The sequence below is a fragment of the Pezoporus flaviventris genome, unplaced genomic scaffold (genome assembly GCF_033815535.1).
Source record: "Pezoporus flaviventris isolate CSIRO_AGI_PZ_B2104156 unplaced genomic scaffold, CSIRO_AGI_Pfla_v1 ptg000188l, whole genome shotgun sequence".
NCBI lineage: Eukaryota > Metazoa > Chordata > Aves > Psittaciformes > Psittacidae > Pezoporus > Pezoporus flaviventris.
In genome coordinates this window covers 1,785,496-1,802,458 of record NW_026892736.1, presented here as the reverse complement: position 1 = coordinate 1,802,458, position 16,963 = coordinate 1,785,496, and the positions used below count along the sequence as shown (strand labels likewise).

Genomic DNA, 16,963 nt, shown 5'->3' with positions numbered 1-16,963 from the left:
GGATGCTCCGACCACCAGCACCCACCTTCAGCTGCCTGGGCAGAAAACAAGAGGTTCTTCTCAGAGCAGGCCGGAAAGGGTCTGATGGTGGCACCACACGTACCCTGCTATGACATCTGTAAGATATAAAGTATGTCAGTGACACTGTTAGTGCCACAAGCTATTCTCACTCTATCACATCTGCTGACACCTCTGCACCGTCCCCTGAACACGTCACTGCTGTTAGCAAAGCACGACAGGCGAAGTGTCAGCAGCACCTTGGGTGCCATCAGGCTTCTGTATAGAGACGCGTAGGAATATTCCTCATGCTCAACAGATGTTTGGATGGAGATGTGCAAGTGCTTCTAAGACAGATAGCTACGAAGCTCAAGATGTTACTGCCCTCACCTTAAATGGGAACAACTGTCTCTGCCCTGAAGCAGAGCAGAAGAGTTTGTAGGATTTATGGGTTACTTATGGGAGAGTCATGTCCACCACTTCACTGGAAGACTTGGCAGCGCTAAATTAACAGTTGGACCTGATCATAGAATCATAGAATGGTTTGTGTTGGAAGGGACCTTAAAGCTCCTCCAGCTCCAACCCCTTCTAGTGGACCCCTTCCACTAGAGCAGCTTGCTCCAAGCCCCTGTGTCCAACCTGGCCTTGAACACTGCCAGGGATGGGGCAGCCACAGCTTCTCTGGGCACCCTATGCCAGTGCCTCAGCACCCTCACAGGGAAGAGCTTCTGCCTAAGAGCTCATCCTGCATTATACGCTAGTGTTCAACCAGGCTGGAGCTGAGCACAACTGCCCCATGGCAATGAGCTCCCCTTGCCCAGCAGCACATTTGTTTCCAGTGCTCTGGAAGTGACTGATGACAACAGTGTCAGGAGGTGGGATAACAATATATAACAACAAGGCTGCAAGGTAGCTCCAGCTGCTCAGCGTGTTCCTGCCTGTCTTGCAGCAGAGCAGCTCAACAGCCACGTTTCGCTCCTGTACTCTGCCCCCCATATCCATTCACTGCCCCAAACCAGTCCATCAGTGAGATACCAGCTCTAACCTTCCAGTTCCAGCATCCCTTTAACCCCCTTCAGATACTGGAAGCTGCTCTGAGGTCTCCACGCAGCCTTCCCTTCTCCAGGCTGAACAGCCCCAACTTCCTCAGCCTGTCTTCATACAGGAGGTGCTCCAGCCCCTGAGCATCCTCGTGGCCTCCTCTGGACTTGTTCCAACAGTTCCATGTCCTTTTTATGTTGAGGACCCCAGAACTGCACACAATGCTCCAGGTGAGGTCTCAGAAGAGCAGAGCAGAGGGGCAGGATCACCTCCTTGGACCTGCTGGTCACGCTCCTTTGGATGCAGCCCAGGATACGGTTGGTTTCTGGGCTGTGAGCGCACACTGAAAGAAGCCTCACAGGACATAGTGTAGACATTCTTTGGGGAACATTCAAGCCAATGGATGGGTGGGAGTCATCAGCCTACTTAAAATATGACTGAGAACCCCAAACTTGCACAGTTTAGTTGGGTTCACTGCTCCTCATTGGGATGCAAAGCATTTACAGAGACTTGAAGTTGTCTCTGCTACTCTTGAGTGTGAACATCATGAATGTGGCAAGTTTCCCTCTTGATGAAAATGAGCCATTAGATCCATTCTGGTAAGAAACCCTCAAGCAGTTCTGTCGAGGAAGAGAGCATTTGTTGCTGTTTGGTGAGAACATCAAACATCCTGCTCTTAAGAAGGAAGAGGATGACGGTTTTGCATTGGTATTGTGGGATTTAGGGGTGTCCTTGTTGCTTTAAAGAAGCTAAGGAAGTTCCTCAGGATCCCAACCTCCACCACATTTCCTTCTGTGAAGGACCAACAGCCTCACTAGAAACAGGCTGCTGGATCTAAATGATTTAAAAAGCAATTGCAGATGTTTATATATATACTTGTGCTTGGGAAATGGGATTAATAAGGCATTCTCTGCAGTAAGCAAGCATCCTTATGGCAGGCAAGTCTGGACAACCGGCCACCTTCCTTTGCTTGTATCCTGTATGTCTCACTTGGAGCAGTCTGAGGTACCGTTGCTTCAGCTGAGCTTAAAGAACCCTCTCCAAACACACAGGAAAGGACCTATCCAAGCCTGTGCAGCAAGAGATAGGCAAAGACAGGCAACAGCCATGGAAGATCTGGGGATGAACCCAAGTGCACCAAATAAAGAGGCTGTTGGTGACCAAGAGGACTGAGTTTTCGGGGTAGAAAGAGCACTGAGTCTTTAGGGTGGGCTGGCAGAAAGAGAGGAAAGGTCCTGAATCGAATAAAGTATAAACCAGCAAAACCAAGGGCCCACAGGAGGACTGCACAGGGCAGGAGGAGACGGGGATGTCCATCTCCTGGAGCAGGGAAGGAATCCTTGGGTGAAGTGCTTTGGGATGAGCGGCTCTGTTTACAGTAGGTGCTGCTGAAAGGTGTCCTGAAGAAAGACAGCAATTAACAGGCCTGGAAAAAAAATGGCTTCTTTCCACAAAGTGCCTTTTAAGTGTGTTTTTCGGGCCACTTTAAGGGTTAATGTTTAGCTGTTTATCCGGAGTTGTCGGATGTCAGCTCTTTCTTTTGACTCCTAATGGCTTATAGCCATCAGGAAGGTGAAGCCTCCTCAAAAGAGATGGTGTCAGGAATGTTTTTCTATGCCCACCAGCACCCACACACCTGCAGGAGCCTGTGCTTGCAGGATGGATAGTTTACATACTTGAACCTGTATCCCAGGGACAGAGATATAAACATGAAACCAGATCCTGTCTGACGCCGCGCTGAAGCCCCTGGGCAGCACAAAGGGTTCCTTTCTCCCACCCCCCCACGAATGACCACAAATAACAGTTTGGTGCCAGCAAGAACAAGCTCTGCTGGGCCAGGTTAGGATTTTAGGGCCAGATCCTGTGAGGTTTTCAGCACCTTTGGCTCTCTGGTGAGCGCCGGTTGGGAAACAAAGGGCCACTCTCAGGAGCTGACTTCAAACAGCAGCTGGGTCACAAATCAAAGCCTCTGGGACAGGGAAGGTGAGAACAAAGAGCCGGGCTCCAAATCAATCAGAGCACTGCTCACTCGTGACCTGCCCCAGACGAGATGTCATTGAGCCTAATAATTACACCGTGAGGTGCAAACAGGCTGAGCAGTTGTAAACCTACACCCCCTCCAATGTTGCCTGGGGGCTTGTGAAGAGGGATGGTGGAGCTGATGCTCCTGAAGACCTGATCCTTCCTCTTCCTCTTGGAAAGAAGGATGTTTGTTCACAGAAGAAGTGACTGAGACGCCCCAACCCCAGCCCACTGTGGAGCAAGTCAATTCTGGGACATACATGGGTAAAAAACATCCCAAAATCATAGCAAGATAGACTGGTTTGGGTTGGAAGGGACCTGAAAGCTCATCCAGCTCCAGCCTCCTGCCATGAGCAGGGACACCTTCCACTAGAGCAGGCTGCTCCAGCCAGAAGAACCTGGCTCCTTGGAAAACAAGGATCTGCAAACCCTGCCCTGGCAGCTGGGGCAGGTAAAGGAAAACCTGCAAAGGGAGGGCTAAGCCTGAACACTTCATCTTCTCTTCTGCTCCATGCTCTCAGAGAGTGCTGGTGAGAGCAGGGAAGGAAGGGGGACACCAGGGAAGCAAATGGCGAAAGCACTCCTGTCTGAAGGCATGGGAGATGGAAACCTGTCCCAAAATGGGCTGTTTAGCCCAGAGTCACGTTCAAGTTCATGGCTCATCCCTTAGCAAGCAGCCTCAGGCCAGCTTGCCCCGCTCAGCACATTGCATGGTCACCATCTTGAGATGTACAGGTGAGGACTCCTGCTGCGCTGCATGAGAAAGGTCCCATCTCTCTGCTTGTGCTACTGAGACAGCAGAATTGAGCGCTAGGCACTGGTCCCACTGTGCTCTGAGCTGCTCTGGTGGCTTCATGAAGATTCGTGGCCAAGGCTGTGGTTTGATTTGGAGCAGGGAAGGATTTGTCACAAAAAGAGCTGGTGACACACACTTCAGTCTCCAGGCCTCAGGTCCAGGCCCAGGATGTCAGCAAGAGTGGGCTCCATGTAGGACAGATGTACTCTTCACCCTTCATTTTGTGTCCAACAGTCTCAGACACTTGAAGCAAAGGCTAAAGAGATCTTTGCCTCTCCACTGCTCAGTAGAGGCATGGTCCTGTCATGGTGCAGGATGATAAAGATTGGGATGGGTTGGAAAGGACCTTGAGATCATCCACTTCCAGCCCCCTGCCATGGGCTCATACTAGACCATGTTGCCCAAGACTCTGTCCAGTTTGGCTTTGAACACTGCCACGGACGGGGCATTTACCATGCATTGACTCTCCTGTAATGCAAGATTACATTGGGCCTCTGATGTCAAAACTCAGCTCAGATTAGACCTCTAAATCATAAATCAAGTTCACATAGAGAGGTCCCAGACCAAAATTATCACACCACAACTCCCTGAGTAGAGGCAGAGCTGTTGCTGTGTGTAACAACATGAGCCAGAATCCGGTCTTGGGCTTAGGGACAACTGGTATGGCACAACCTGCATCCATATGGTCGAACTCTTCCCCCAGAGAGGGAGGCTTTATTCATTGGAAGCAGTCCCTGGGTCCCACCAGCATTAGCTGGGAAGCCAAAACTGATCCAGGGAGGATGCAGACAATCAACCAGCATGAACACCATGGGCCAGTGACCCAGCTCGTACTCACATCCTGTTGGGTTTAGAAGTATAGATGTGGTTTATGATTTCCTTAGGTTATTATTCCTTATAAACCATGGATTAGCAACTTACATTCGAGTTTTGTACAACCACATCCAGCCTGTGTGTAGTCATGGCACTATCATTCTGTTCCCCAAATATCACCTCTTCTCCCATCACTTTACTCTTCCAGGTGCAGGACTATACTCCGGAAGGAGCCACTCATTTGTCCTCCAGCCTCTGACAGGAATGAGTCCATCCTTACCAAAGAACACCAGATACAAACCTTGCTAAGCACCATCCTTCATCTGAAGGCCAGAATAGGGCTCAACACATTTCCAAATACCCCAGGTCTTCTCTCCAGCCCTACCTGAACCACAGCAACATCCAACCACTCAGTACCATGTAAATCCCAGGGGTTTCTGCTCAAGTAAAAAGTTTCATGGGCATTAAAGAACCATAGAATCACAGAGTAGTTTGGGTTGGAAAGGACCTTAAAGCTCATCCAGTTCCAACCCCCTGCCATGGGCAGGGATACCTTCCACTGGACCAGGTTGCTCCAAGCCCCATCCAACCAGGCCTAAAGAAGCTCACACCCATCACCTTTCCCTTTTAAGTTGATGTGGAAAATGAAGATACTCTTGCTTATGTCAAGTTACAATCAGTTACTTTGCTAGCAGAGAAACTAGAGCAGTACATAGGAGAGGAACCTCAGATGAACCTCTAAATGCTTCGCTAGTCAACGACGGAGCATTGCCTGCGTGTCAGTGTGAAACCAAACCTCCAGGGCACAGCTTGAATCTACTGTCGTCTTTGGGAGACACATACCACCTGCAGTCCTTAAGGACCTTGTGCCACTCCTTCCAGGACCAACCTCCATCCCAAGGGTAGGCTTTGACCAGCGGGCTCAGCTCAAGAAACCCTTGCTCAGAAGCAAAGAAATACCACCCAACTTCTCACTTCCCAAACATTTTTCCCCATGGCAGCTGGCGAATCCTTTCCTTTGCTTCTCATCCAAGTTGGACAAAATTACTGCAGAGAATCCCTCCTGCTCCCCTCCCCCTTTCCTTGTGCAATGCAATCCCAAGGGAGAAATGGTTTCATGGGGACCCCCTGCTGTCTTGCATCTGATTTCCCTCCTAAGTATGGTATAGGGAAGCGTCTCGAGGGCTATGGCTGTGACCTCCATACAGCTCTTTTGTCAAGTGCCATTTCATTAAAAAATCAGCCTTTTAACTGTGGACACATTTCAACCTCACCAAATCTGCTAATTATTGACAGTTGGTGAAGAGGAGATTTCACTTGTTCCTCCTGTTAAACTGCATCTAATTAGTAATTACTGGTTCACTGTCATCTTTACTGCAATAATCCCACTGCACATTGGCTCATTAACCTTTTGCTTTTCTAAAGCAGCCTGCCAACAAGATGAAGGCTAAAACAGATTGGAAAACAATAGCTCAGCCTTGGATTTTAGGCTGTTTATTCCCCTTGTCCTGGAGATCCAAAAGGAAGATTATTTGGAAGAAAAGGCTTTCAGCTGAAACCAGCCTCATTCCGGAAGATGGCTTGGGTTGCCCTAACCAGCAACCAAAGCCCTTTAAACTTAACCCATAGGGAGGGCATGTGGATTACAGCAAGTGGAAGGGTTTCTCTGCCATCAGCTCTTGCTTCAGCTCCATTTCTCACCTGGGTTTATCCTTCTTTATCAGCCCAACCAGCACATAGGGCATGGGATGAGGCAAGTTCCAGTGGCTTTGTGGCACCCTGGAAGTCCAAGAGCATCCTTTTGGATGCTGAAGAGATGAATGATGTGGATGAGCAGAGACCAAAGGGTGGAAAAAGGAGTGGAGCAACCCCATGGTTCTTTCTTCTGCAGCTACACTGAATTTCATTTGCACAAGTCCCATTTTCAGTTTGGAACTGTCACAGCTGTTTCTATTGGCAGTGCATAGCTGAGTAGGAGTTGTCAGTGGGGATGCTGTAGGATAGGCGGTTAGAAAAGAGATTCCCCGGGGGGCATGGGAGGCAGTTGGAGGTTGTGGGCTAAATGCATTAACTAGATGTTTCTCCTAAACTTAACAGCAGTGAATGACTTAATGCATATTGATGCATTTAGGTACTGGAGTTAACACTATATTGGGCTTAAAAGTGTATTTCTCAGCATCTTAAGCGTGTTTAGTTGCAAGGACCCATCTCTTCCTGGCTGACACTAGGGTTTTATTCCCATAAGGTGATCTTCAAAACCATAACATCTAGCAAGAAGCTGTAATACTGTTGCACTGTTGCAGTTATCGAAATGGATTCATGGAATTCCAGACCAGTTTGGGTTGGAAGGGACCTTAAAGCTCCTCCAGCTCCAACCCCTGCCACAGGCAGGGGCCCCTTCCACTGGAGCAGCTTGCTCCAAGCCCCTGTGTCCAACCTGGCCTTGAACACTGCCAGGGATGGGGCAGCCACAGCTTCTCTGGGCACCCTGTGCCAGTGCCTCAGCACCCTCACAGGGAAGAGCTTCTGCCTAAGACTGAACCTAAATCTCCCCTGTTTAAGTTTGAACCCATTACTCTTTGTCCTACATCACTCCTTGATGAAGAGAATGTACAGATTGCATCCTTACAACATCGAGGTCTTAGCTACACTAAATACCAACCCAAGAGAAGCTCTGGATGCATTCACCTTCCCAGTACATGAAGGTTGTCCAGCTCCACAATTTTCATTTACCTGTAATTGGTGTTTCTACATAGAACCAGAGCCAAATTCCAGTTTCTCTTGCATTACTTTAAACCAAGTATAAGTGTGAAGCAGCTACAGCTGATGTGATAAGGTGGCTGCATTTATCTAACACACAGGGCTTCAGTTCTGCTTGAAAACTAATTGTAAGTTTAAGCCCCTTTAGAAGAGTGGATCAAAGGCGGCCAGTCAAGCTCCCATGCTAAAACAAGTGCTTAATAACACATCAGCTCTCTGTGTTTGCTCTCTGACTAAAGAAAAAGGACTGTGAATGTGTGATTAAGGGCAGAATTTGGCTCATTTACAATTCCTGAAAGGGCTGCTGCTCAGACCATACTCATATTTTTGGAACAGAACACGCCTATTACATCTTGTTGTTAATAATTTACTCCCTGGGTAGCGCTCATTATAACAGCATCATCTTAGACGTGTCATGTTCATAGCTGCTTCACATACTGTGTTTATGAGAGAAAGCAAATACACACATGCATGCAGAGATACACATGTATGTGCATAGAGTGATCAATGTTCCAACGCTCCAGGTCATAGAGTCATAGAATCACAGAGTGGTTTGGGTTGGAAGGGAGCTTAAAGCTCACCCAGCTCCAACCCCTGCCACGGGCAGGGACCCCTTCCACTAGAGCAGCTTGCTCCAAGCCCCTGTGTCCAACCTGGCCTTGAGCACTGCCAGGGATGGGGCAGCCACAGCTTCTCTGGGCACCCTGTGCCAGCGCCTCAGCACCCTCATGGGGAAGAGCTTCTGCCTTAGATCTAATTCAAAACTCCCCTCTAGTCTATGAACTTAGCTAAATTCATGGACCAGTGATGAGCAACCAAGAAGTCACACATTTTGAGAAATGCTCTTTGCAAGGAAACTCAGATTTCCTATCCAAGAATGTGAAGAAATGGCTCTGGAGAGATTGTTTCAGAGAAATCACTTGCTCTGCTCACTTCAGCATCTCCACAGTCACCAGCAATGAGATTTTGCAGGATCTCTTTATGCTCTTTATGCACACACTCACACAGTTATCCCAGAATCCCAGCCTGGTTTGGGTTGGAAGGGAGCTTAAAGCTCACCCAGTTCCAACCCCTGCCATGGGCAGGGACCCCTTCCACTAGAGCAGCTTGCTCCAAGCCCCTGTGTCCAACCTGGCCTTGCAAACATACTGCAAGTAATGAACACAAAAACCACTGGAAATCTGCTCACACCTGGCTGCTCTGGAGTCCTTGGCATTGACAGATGTGAGGTCCAGCTGTGCAGGTGGAGCTACCTCCAGTTGAGCAGAGCTGAGATCCCAGTAGGTTATGAGCTCCACCACCAGCTGTACTGGTTTCTCTTCATTGACACGAGGCGTGGGCAGGGAGCCTCATTCTGTTTGATCTACTAATCAGCACTGAGTCATGTTTACACTGCAGATAGCATTTCATCTGCTGGAGAAGGTCATTCTCAAGTGATGCTGGGTGGTTTCAGCAGTGCCTGATGCCTGCAATTTGAATATCCTTCTGAAGGAAGGCAGACCTTCATTTTCCTCGTGGGCTAGAATTCATTCAGCTCTTAGCAGCGACACAATTCTTCATGCTATGGTATCACATACTAGACATTATCAATTACGTGGTACCCATCAAGCTAAAATATAAAGTCCAAAAGACCTCGCGAGCTTCAGTTTTAGACAAACTAAGGCAACAAATTACTACTCTTCTAGAGCCCAAAGTGCTGAACTCTGAATAATTCAGACTCTGGTACTACAACTATAATTCCCACTGATTTCCTTAGCACACACTTCCTATTTCAGAGAAGCGATGCCTACAGAAAACATTGGAAGTGGACAAAATGCTGAATTCCAAAAGAGAATTGCAGGGTGAGTTTCCTGTCTATGTTGAATGAATGGTTTGGTTTGGCTCAACACATCAGCAGTAAGAAGGGAGAAAATACCCAGTGATGGCTGCTTAAGGCTTGAGATGACACCAAGTCTGGGAAAGTGGTAAGGAATTAAGAGCCCAGGTCACTGAGACCTCTGGACCACATGGTGCTGTGGAACAGAAGTTAATGAGCATCATATTATGGTCAAACACAGAATTCCCTCTGGGCACAAAGAGTGTGTGTGCTTATGGCACGGGGCACCATGTGGGGGGGAATGGTGGCAATGCCCCTCTGGGGTAAATGAGGTTGGTTGTACCTCCCGTGGTCTTGCTTCCCTGATTATCTTGCAAGAAGATTTCCCAGGAAAAGCCTTCTGCTGAATGAAGCTCCTTTCCCTGGATATAGGAGCATAATAACTGGAGCATTCCCTGGAATAAGAGCATTCTACAAGCGATGCTCGATGCCCAGGTCTCCTTCAACAGAAACTTTGGACATAATCCAGGCACCCTGAACGGGTTTGAGACCTGCAAATACTCCTCAGTCTTTCATAACTAAAACCTTTGAGGAGAGCTTGGGCTCACAGCAAAACACGGATGGACAGGGAGCTAAGGTTGAGCTCACGCCAAAATGACTAACATGCTTCTGTGGATGTATGAATTCAAGCAGGCAAATCACATTGCTCCTGCAACTGGTACTTGTGCAACTTCTTACTGGAATACTGTGTCTGGTTCTTATGGAAGGGCTCCAAAAAGGATGTTGACTAATTAGAAAAAGTTTAAGGAAGAGCCATATGAATCATTAAAGCTTCAGAAAACACGTCTTTTAGCAAGAGACTCCAAGATTGAGACATATTACGTCTCTTAAAGAGAAGACGAAGGGACAGTTTTATCTCAGCCTGGAAATAGCTAAGAAGGACAACAGAAAATCTGTAACAGGTTTTTCAGTCTAGCAGACAAGTGTACAACAAGATTCCCTGGCTAGAAGTCATGGATAAACCCGTGAAATGAATTCCCCAGTGGAGGCTGGCATACCCATTACTGATCAACTCTTCGAGGTGACACGGACAGAACTCCAGCAAAGTCCTTTGCTCTGTTTGATAGGGGTTTTATCACTTGATAATAGGGACCCTCCCAGTAAAGGTACACACACACAGTCTGCAAATCTATCTGCTCCAAACAGTCAAAATGAATGGCTTACAACAAATGCCCCTTAGCAATGTATTGAGCTAACTTGGGTAGATTTCCCTTCTGTTGCCTCTGTTCACCCCCAGGTTGTGCCTTCCCAGAGCCAGGCTAGTAGAGGAAAAGGCAGAAACCCTAAAAGAAGCTCTGGAAAGCACATCCACATCACATGTACATCCCAGGCTCTTTGCTTAATGGACAAAGACTTGTTTTCACTGTGTTAACCCCGAGGAAACGCCACTGGGATGGGAGAGGGTGAACAGAAACATGCTCTCTCCCATGGAGCTCAGCTCTGACTGAGCTCCTGTCCCCAGACAAGACAGGATGAACCCAGCTGGAGACTCAGAGTCACCCATCAGAAAAAACAACATCCCTTCACTTGTGATCTGATCAGCTCTGACCTGGGCATCACTAAAGGGGGACAGGATACCCACTGTGCTACACTGGCGATCAAGCAGGCAGGACATGATCTTCATATGTTTAAAGCCTCCACCTTATTGCAACCTCTTTGCTCCCCGATCCCTCGTGTTTTGATTTGTTCTCCATGTGGGAGAGGCCTGGAGCAGGTCACCCTTGTGGGAGAACAGTGGATGCAATGGAAGGAAGAAGGATCAGAGAATCACCCATGACCATCCCTTGTCTGTGAAAGGTGTATTTGCTGGGTGGAACAAACTCTGTTCACTTCCTCCTCTGTTTGCTTGGAAGGTACATCCCACCACATGGTCCAAACGCTGGTTAAAGGCATGGAAAAGCTGTGTGATATTAGTCCACATAATGTGCTAACAGGAGGGACTAACATAACCATCACTTGCCAAGTGAATCCGTGCTTGTTCAAGCAAAGAAGACAGCAACCAACTTCATCCAAACACAGAGGAGTCCTGATAGGAATGGGACTATTATCCAAGGAGGCAAACACACAGTGGCATTGCTGAGCCCCCCTGAGATATCCCACTGCAGTGACCAGACTCTACTGACCTCAGACATCTGTGGGAAGAGACTGATGGCCAAGGGGAGGGCCAGGCCAAAGGCCGCGAGGCACACAAGGCTTTGGACCGGGAGAATCATCCGGGGACGGGACCTCAGGAGTGATGTTCTGCAAAGGAAAGGCTGCATTAGACCATTTCATAGACCAGATGAGGGCATGCCATCATCAATGGACACCGGTGGTCACCAGGCCCCCTGGTGTCACTCTCTCTAACTGGTCTAGGTTCCTTCTCAGTAGGTCAGCAACGAGTTCACCCACAAAAGATCCTGAGTCCTGCATATGGAGCTTTTAAATCCGCTGGGGCTCCACAGCCCACGCCAACCTACATTAAATCAGGATCGTTTCGCACACGCTTCCCCCATTTCAAACCATCTCGACCTCGAGTAAATGGCACAGAAGGTGATCTTGCCACACGCAGGTGTCACCTGCATTAAGGCTTTGGAGACTACACTGAGTGAACAGAAGGAAATGAAGTTCTGGAGAGATAATGTGGACTTTGTGGCCCTACCAGCAGCAGTACTGAACAGGCACACAGCTCTGTTAATGGGGTAATAAGGTAGCAAACTTGACAATACCTTAATTTGTTAAAAATCAAAGCTCTGTGGAGTCAGTGATAAGGATGTTTTAACACTGCTGTCCCCAGGAGATATTTATGAGTTGCTAAGAGCAAACACTTTCAGATACCTGCAAGGTTAGGTTCTGATAATGACCCATTAGTGATCCTTCTGATGCCATTAACACCAAATGACAGGGACAACATTTAGCTGACTTAGGTGGCATGTTAAGTATATCCCAGGATAAAAAAACCTCCCACAGTTAAGGAGAAACATGTAATGGGTTTGTTCTGAAGCCGTTTACACCAAAAGGACCCCGTCAGCCAACTTTCCTCTACCAAACTGAAGCAGCTGGGAACAGAAATCAACACCTTGATAGTGAGTTTGGTTTGAATATTCAGTTTATATTAGTGATGTACAGCCAGCAGACTTGGTGCTGGGTCATCAGCAAAGGCCTTAGTCCCAGCGTGCATCCCTCCCCATCCTCACTTGGGTACGTTGGGTGCCAAGCCCAACACTGACCCAGCTTCAGTGAGCGCTTGAGCCCAGAACCCCCCCGTGTGCTGGGTGCACCCCCAGAGCGTGAGCAGCAGCTCAGGGAGGGGATCCTGCCCCTCTGCTGTGCTCTGGGGAGACCCCCCCTGCAGTCCTGATCCAGCTCTGGGGCAGCAGCACAAGAGGGACGTGGAGCTGTTGGAGCGAGGCCAGAGGAGGCCATGGAGATGCTGCGAGGGCTGGAGCAGCTCTGCTCTGGAGCCAGGCTGAGAGAGCTGGGCTGGGGCAGCCTGGACAAGAGAAGGCTCCTGAAGGGGAGACCTGAGAGCAGCTCCAGTGCCTGAAGGGGCTGCAGGAAAGCTGGAGAGGGGCTTGGGACAAGGGATGTAGGGGCAGGCCAAGGGGAATGGCTTGAACCTGCCAGAGGGGAGACTGAGCTGAGCTCTTAGGCAGAAGCTCTTCCCTGGGAGGGTGCTGAGGCGCTGGCACAGGGTGCCCAGAGAAGCTGTGGCTGCCCCATCCCTGGCAGTGTTCAAGGCCAGGTTGGACACAGGGGCTTGGAGCAAGCTGCTCTAGTGGAAGGGGTCCCTGCCCGTGGCAGGGGTTGGAGCTGGAGGAGCTTTAAGCTCCTTCCAACCCAAACCAGGCTGGGATTCTACGATTCCGATCTCAAGGATACTGATACTTCACAGTGTCCTGCCATCAAAAACGGGCCAAGATCTGCTAGTTTCCACTGGGATGGTAGCACAGGAGCTCCCTTTTGGCCCACAGAAAACACAATCAGATTACACCAACCGCTAAACATCACTGTGGTTACCATCACCAGGGATGCAGAAACGCATTCCTAATGCAGCATGCACCTTTCACAAGGTGCCCACCAAAGCCAAGCCGAGGAGCCCTCCCCACACCAGGGCAAGCCACCAGCCTGCTCTGGCACACGTGGTGCTGCAGGCACCTCTCCCCAGATTACCTCAGCCCCCTTCTACTCCACGTTTACTGCAGGCTACAAACATGCACCTGATGGATTCTAACGGAGCAGCTGATGTGTGGGAACTTGTTACCCTGCTGCACGGTGTCTGTGTGTCTGAACATTCAGACTCCTCACCCTTCGCTAGCAATGCTTGCTGAAAGCTGTCTTCATCTTGAGAAGCTTTGGGGGAAGTGGGGAAGGGAAACAAGATCCAGAGCCTTAACTCCTCCAATACCCCAGCTCCTCATTAATAAGCTCTCAAGACGGAGTTGATCCTACCCATTTGTGCTGTGAAAGCCAAGCTTCTGTTCTCCAGTATTCAGCTGCTTTGCACAGAGCATGTTCTAACCCAAAAGCCTCCTGCAGAAGTCCACAAGGATTTTGTCTGAGTCAGGCAAGCAGGTTACCTTGCTCTGTGCTCTTTAACAAACGCAACATTTGGGAATTGCCATCAATAAGCTGTGATCACCAGCCCCTGGGATGCTGACGGGTAACTCTCGGAACTGATTTATTCCCCTGCTTAAGCTGTTGTGAGCCATGAGAGCCCTCGCTGGGCAAATCCTATGACCAGCATCCACCCCTAGAGCACAGTTTAGAACCAAAGTGTCACTGCTTATACCACCCCTGACATCTTAATTTGGAAGCTGCACCCTCTTTAATTACCGCCCTGTTGGGGACCTTATAATCACCCAAGGCAAACCTCAACCAATTTAAACTGATCCCAGGTTCAGCCCCCAGGTGTGATTTCCAGGAGTGCTTCAGACTCAGGCCAGTTCAAATAACAATGGCCAAGCTCTTAATTAAGAAGAGTTATGGCTTGATTTAAAGAGGAGAGGGGATTAATTAACACATGTGGTGTAATGTCTTAATTGGGCTTCAGAGCCTGGATTTTGTGTGGTTCAGAATAAATGATTCATAATTAGCCAAAAGGTCCAGTTTGCTTCTGGCCCTCGCGCCTTCGCTCTCCCTGTGCAGAAGAACACGACGTTAAATATTGGATGCTGCCTTTTGTTAGCTGTCAGCTGCAATCAAAACCCAATCAAGCCCCCCGTTGGAAGTGAATGATTAGAGGTCTGCAAAGGGTTTCATTGCAGAGTTTTCTGGGAGATTAAAGATAAATAACATTAATATCCATTTGCTGAAGAGTGAATTAGTCTACAATGCTGTCCTGGGTGCTCTGACAAAGGGTTGGACCAGGGAGGTGGAGATCCGGACCTTTAGATTCCCCCCAACAGCCCAACTTTGCTGTTGGCATCTAAACCAGACAGCTTTATTCACAAGAGCAAACACCATCTTCCCCTACCAGTAATTCTGCAGAAGTACTTGAAGCTACTTTCATATGAGAACATGGACTCATATGAACTTACGGACTGTCCCCATGTACACAGGACAGGACTGGCCAAGCCCTAGAGAATGAAACCTTGGTGCTCAGATTGAAGCACCAACACAAGACTGAAGAGTTGGCACCCAGAGAAGGTCTCATAATGGGAATCTGCAGGAAGACAATAATACAGATGTTTCATCCTTCCCAGTTTTAGAAGCCAAATTTCTGGCACCAGTGGTCTGCTTACTGTAAGTGATCTTAGTGGTCTCCTCATGTAAGTGATCCATGTTTATGCATCAGCCTTTGGATGGCAAAGAACATGCATTTTTGCAATACTTCATCTAATCCCAGCCTGTTTGTGTTGGAAGGGACCTTAAAGCTCCTCCAGCTCCAACCCCTGCCACGGGCAGGGACCCCTTCCACTAGAGCAGCTTGCTCCAAGCCCCTGTGTCCAACCTGGCCTCGAACACTGCCACGGATGGGGCAGCCACAGCTTCTCTGGGCACCCTGTGCCAGCGCCTCAGCACCCTCCCAGGGAAGAGCTTCTGCCTAAGAGCTCATCTCAGTCTCCCCTCTGGCAGGTTCAAGCCATTCCCCTTGGCCTGTCCCTACAGGCCCTTGTCCCAAGCCCCTCTCCAGCTTTCCTGCAGCCCCTTCAGGCACTGGAGCTGCTCTCAGGTCTCCCCTTCAGGAGCCTTCTCTTGTCCAGGCTGCCCCAGCCCAGCTCTCTCAGCCTGGCCCAGCTTTCTCCTTCCTCTCTCTTTTTAGCTCTTTTTCCTAAAGGTTTGTTTCTTTACCCCTTCAAAAGCCCCTTTATGGCCATTCCTTCTGCAATTTACCCTCACAAAATGTGCCTAACAGACATTAAACAGGCAGCAACACACTGGGAAGCCTGTGGCTCACTAATGCTATGGAAGACTTCCTGTTATGGGATACACCTAAACCAGCTAGACCTTCGGGATAACATTTCCATATGCATGAGTGTGCATGTACGTAGGTATATCCACACAACACATACTTGTACAGACAGTACATCTGCTCCTCGGAGACAGTGTGTTGTAGAGCTTGTAAATACACCTTCATTCAACTTTCATCACATTGTTCATTAGTGGCTTCAATTTTGCATAATTTGGCAGCTGCCTCTGGCGTTTTTCAAGAGGTGCTGTAATTTATTCCATATGGAAGTCAGTTGCCACACTCAAAAGGAGTTATCGGGTTCAGTGAACCAGAGCTGTATTTGTCTAGAAAGAGGTGTCAGATGCTAAACTCAATCTGACAGGAGTTAACCAAAGTCTCCCAGCTGACAGATTCTGTGGGGTTTCTGTAGTGTTTGCTATAAACAGGTTCAAAGCTAATACATACATTGCAAGACGATGCTGGCGGGGTAAGGAAAAGTGATGGAGATGAAGCTTGGGGTGCCCCGAAGCATCCCGAGCAACTCAGTGCCTTCAAAACCCCTCTCTGATGTGCAAACAAACTTCGGGGTTGTCCCACCCCATATCCCACTTCTTCAGAGAGCCCCTCAGGTCCCTCTGCTCTCTGCAGAGGGTCTCTTTGAGCTTTTCCCACTTATTTTGGGTCAATTTGGGAATCCTGAGCTCTTCCAGCAACCAGCAGCTCTGTTTGCTGCCCCGGCCAGCTTGTCCTCACCAAGGAGCATCTCCCGCTCTTTGCTATAGCCCCAGTGCCCCCTCCAGAGGACACAGCAGCTGCGAAGCGAGCGTGGTTGGGGGGATTTCAGTGCTTGATTGACACCATTAAAGAAGCAGTTTCAATGTTTACTCTGGAAACAGCCACAGCAGTTTAAGGTGTCGCTGCTGGCAGCTGCTTGAGTTTAAACAAACCTCAGCGAGGCTTCAGCCGGACGGAGGCACTTTGCGCTTCCAAGCGGGAGAAGCACCTGTGGGAAATGCTCTGGAGAAGGGAAATATCCCCAGGAAAAGGAGGTCCAGGAGGGCCTCTTCCCTATGCCCCTTTCCGCAGTGGAAACCATGGTTTAAGCGGAAGGAAACAGCCTTCCAGTACCACAAAGCCACGGGCTGAGCGCTGGTTTATCCTTTGGTCATGGTTAGACTGACTTAGCCAAGCCAGAGCAGCTCTGTAATGGTTGATCCAGCCTGGGAGCATCCCGATTTTATGAGTTTTACAGGAAAACAGCCCCGAAAACAACTGCTGCATGAGG

At 49.0% G+C, this 16,963-nt stretch overlaps 1 protein-coding gene across 3 annotated transcripts in view; it reads right to left on the bottom strand.

Annotated features, from left to right (window-relative positions):
- SFXN5 (sideroflexin 5) overlaps window positions 1–16,963 on the bottom strand; it is a 99,062-nt gene that overhangs the window by 8,497 nt on the left and 73,602 nt on the right. For all 3 annotated transcript variants that reach the window (XM_061440983.1, XM_061440984.1, XM_061440985.1), the window contains one exon: window positions 11,429–11,546. In XM_061440983.1, coding sequence (XP_061296967.1) covers window positions 11,429–11,546 — 118 coding nt within the window. The remainder of the gene's footprint in view (window positions 1–11,428; window positions 11,547–16,963) is intronic.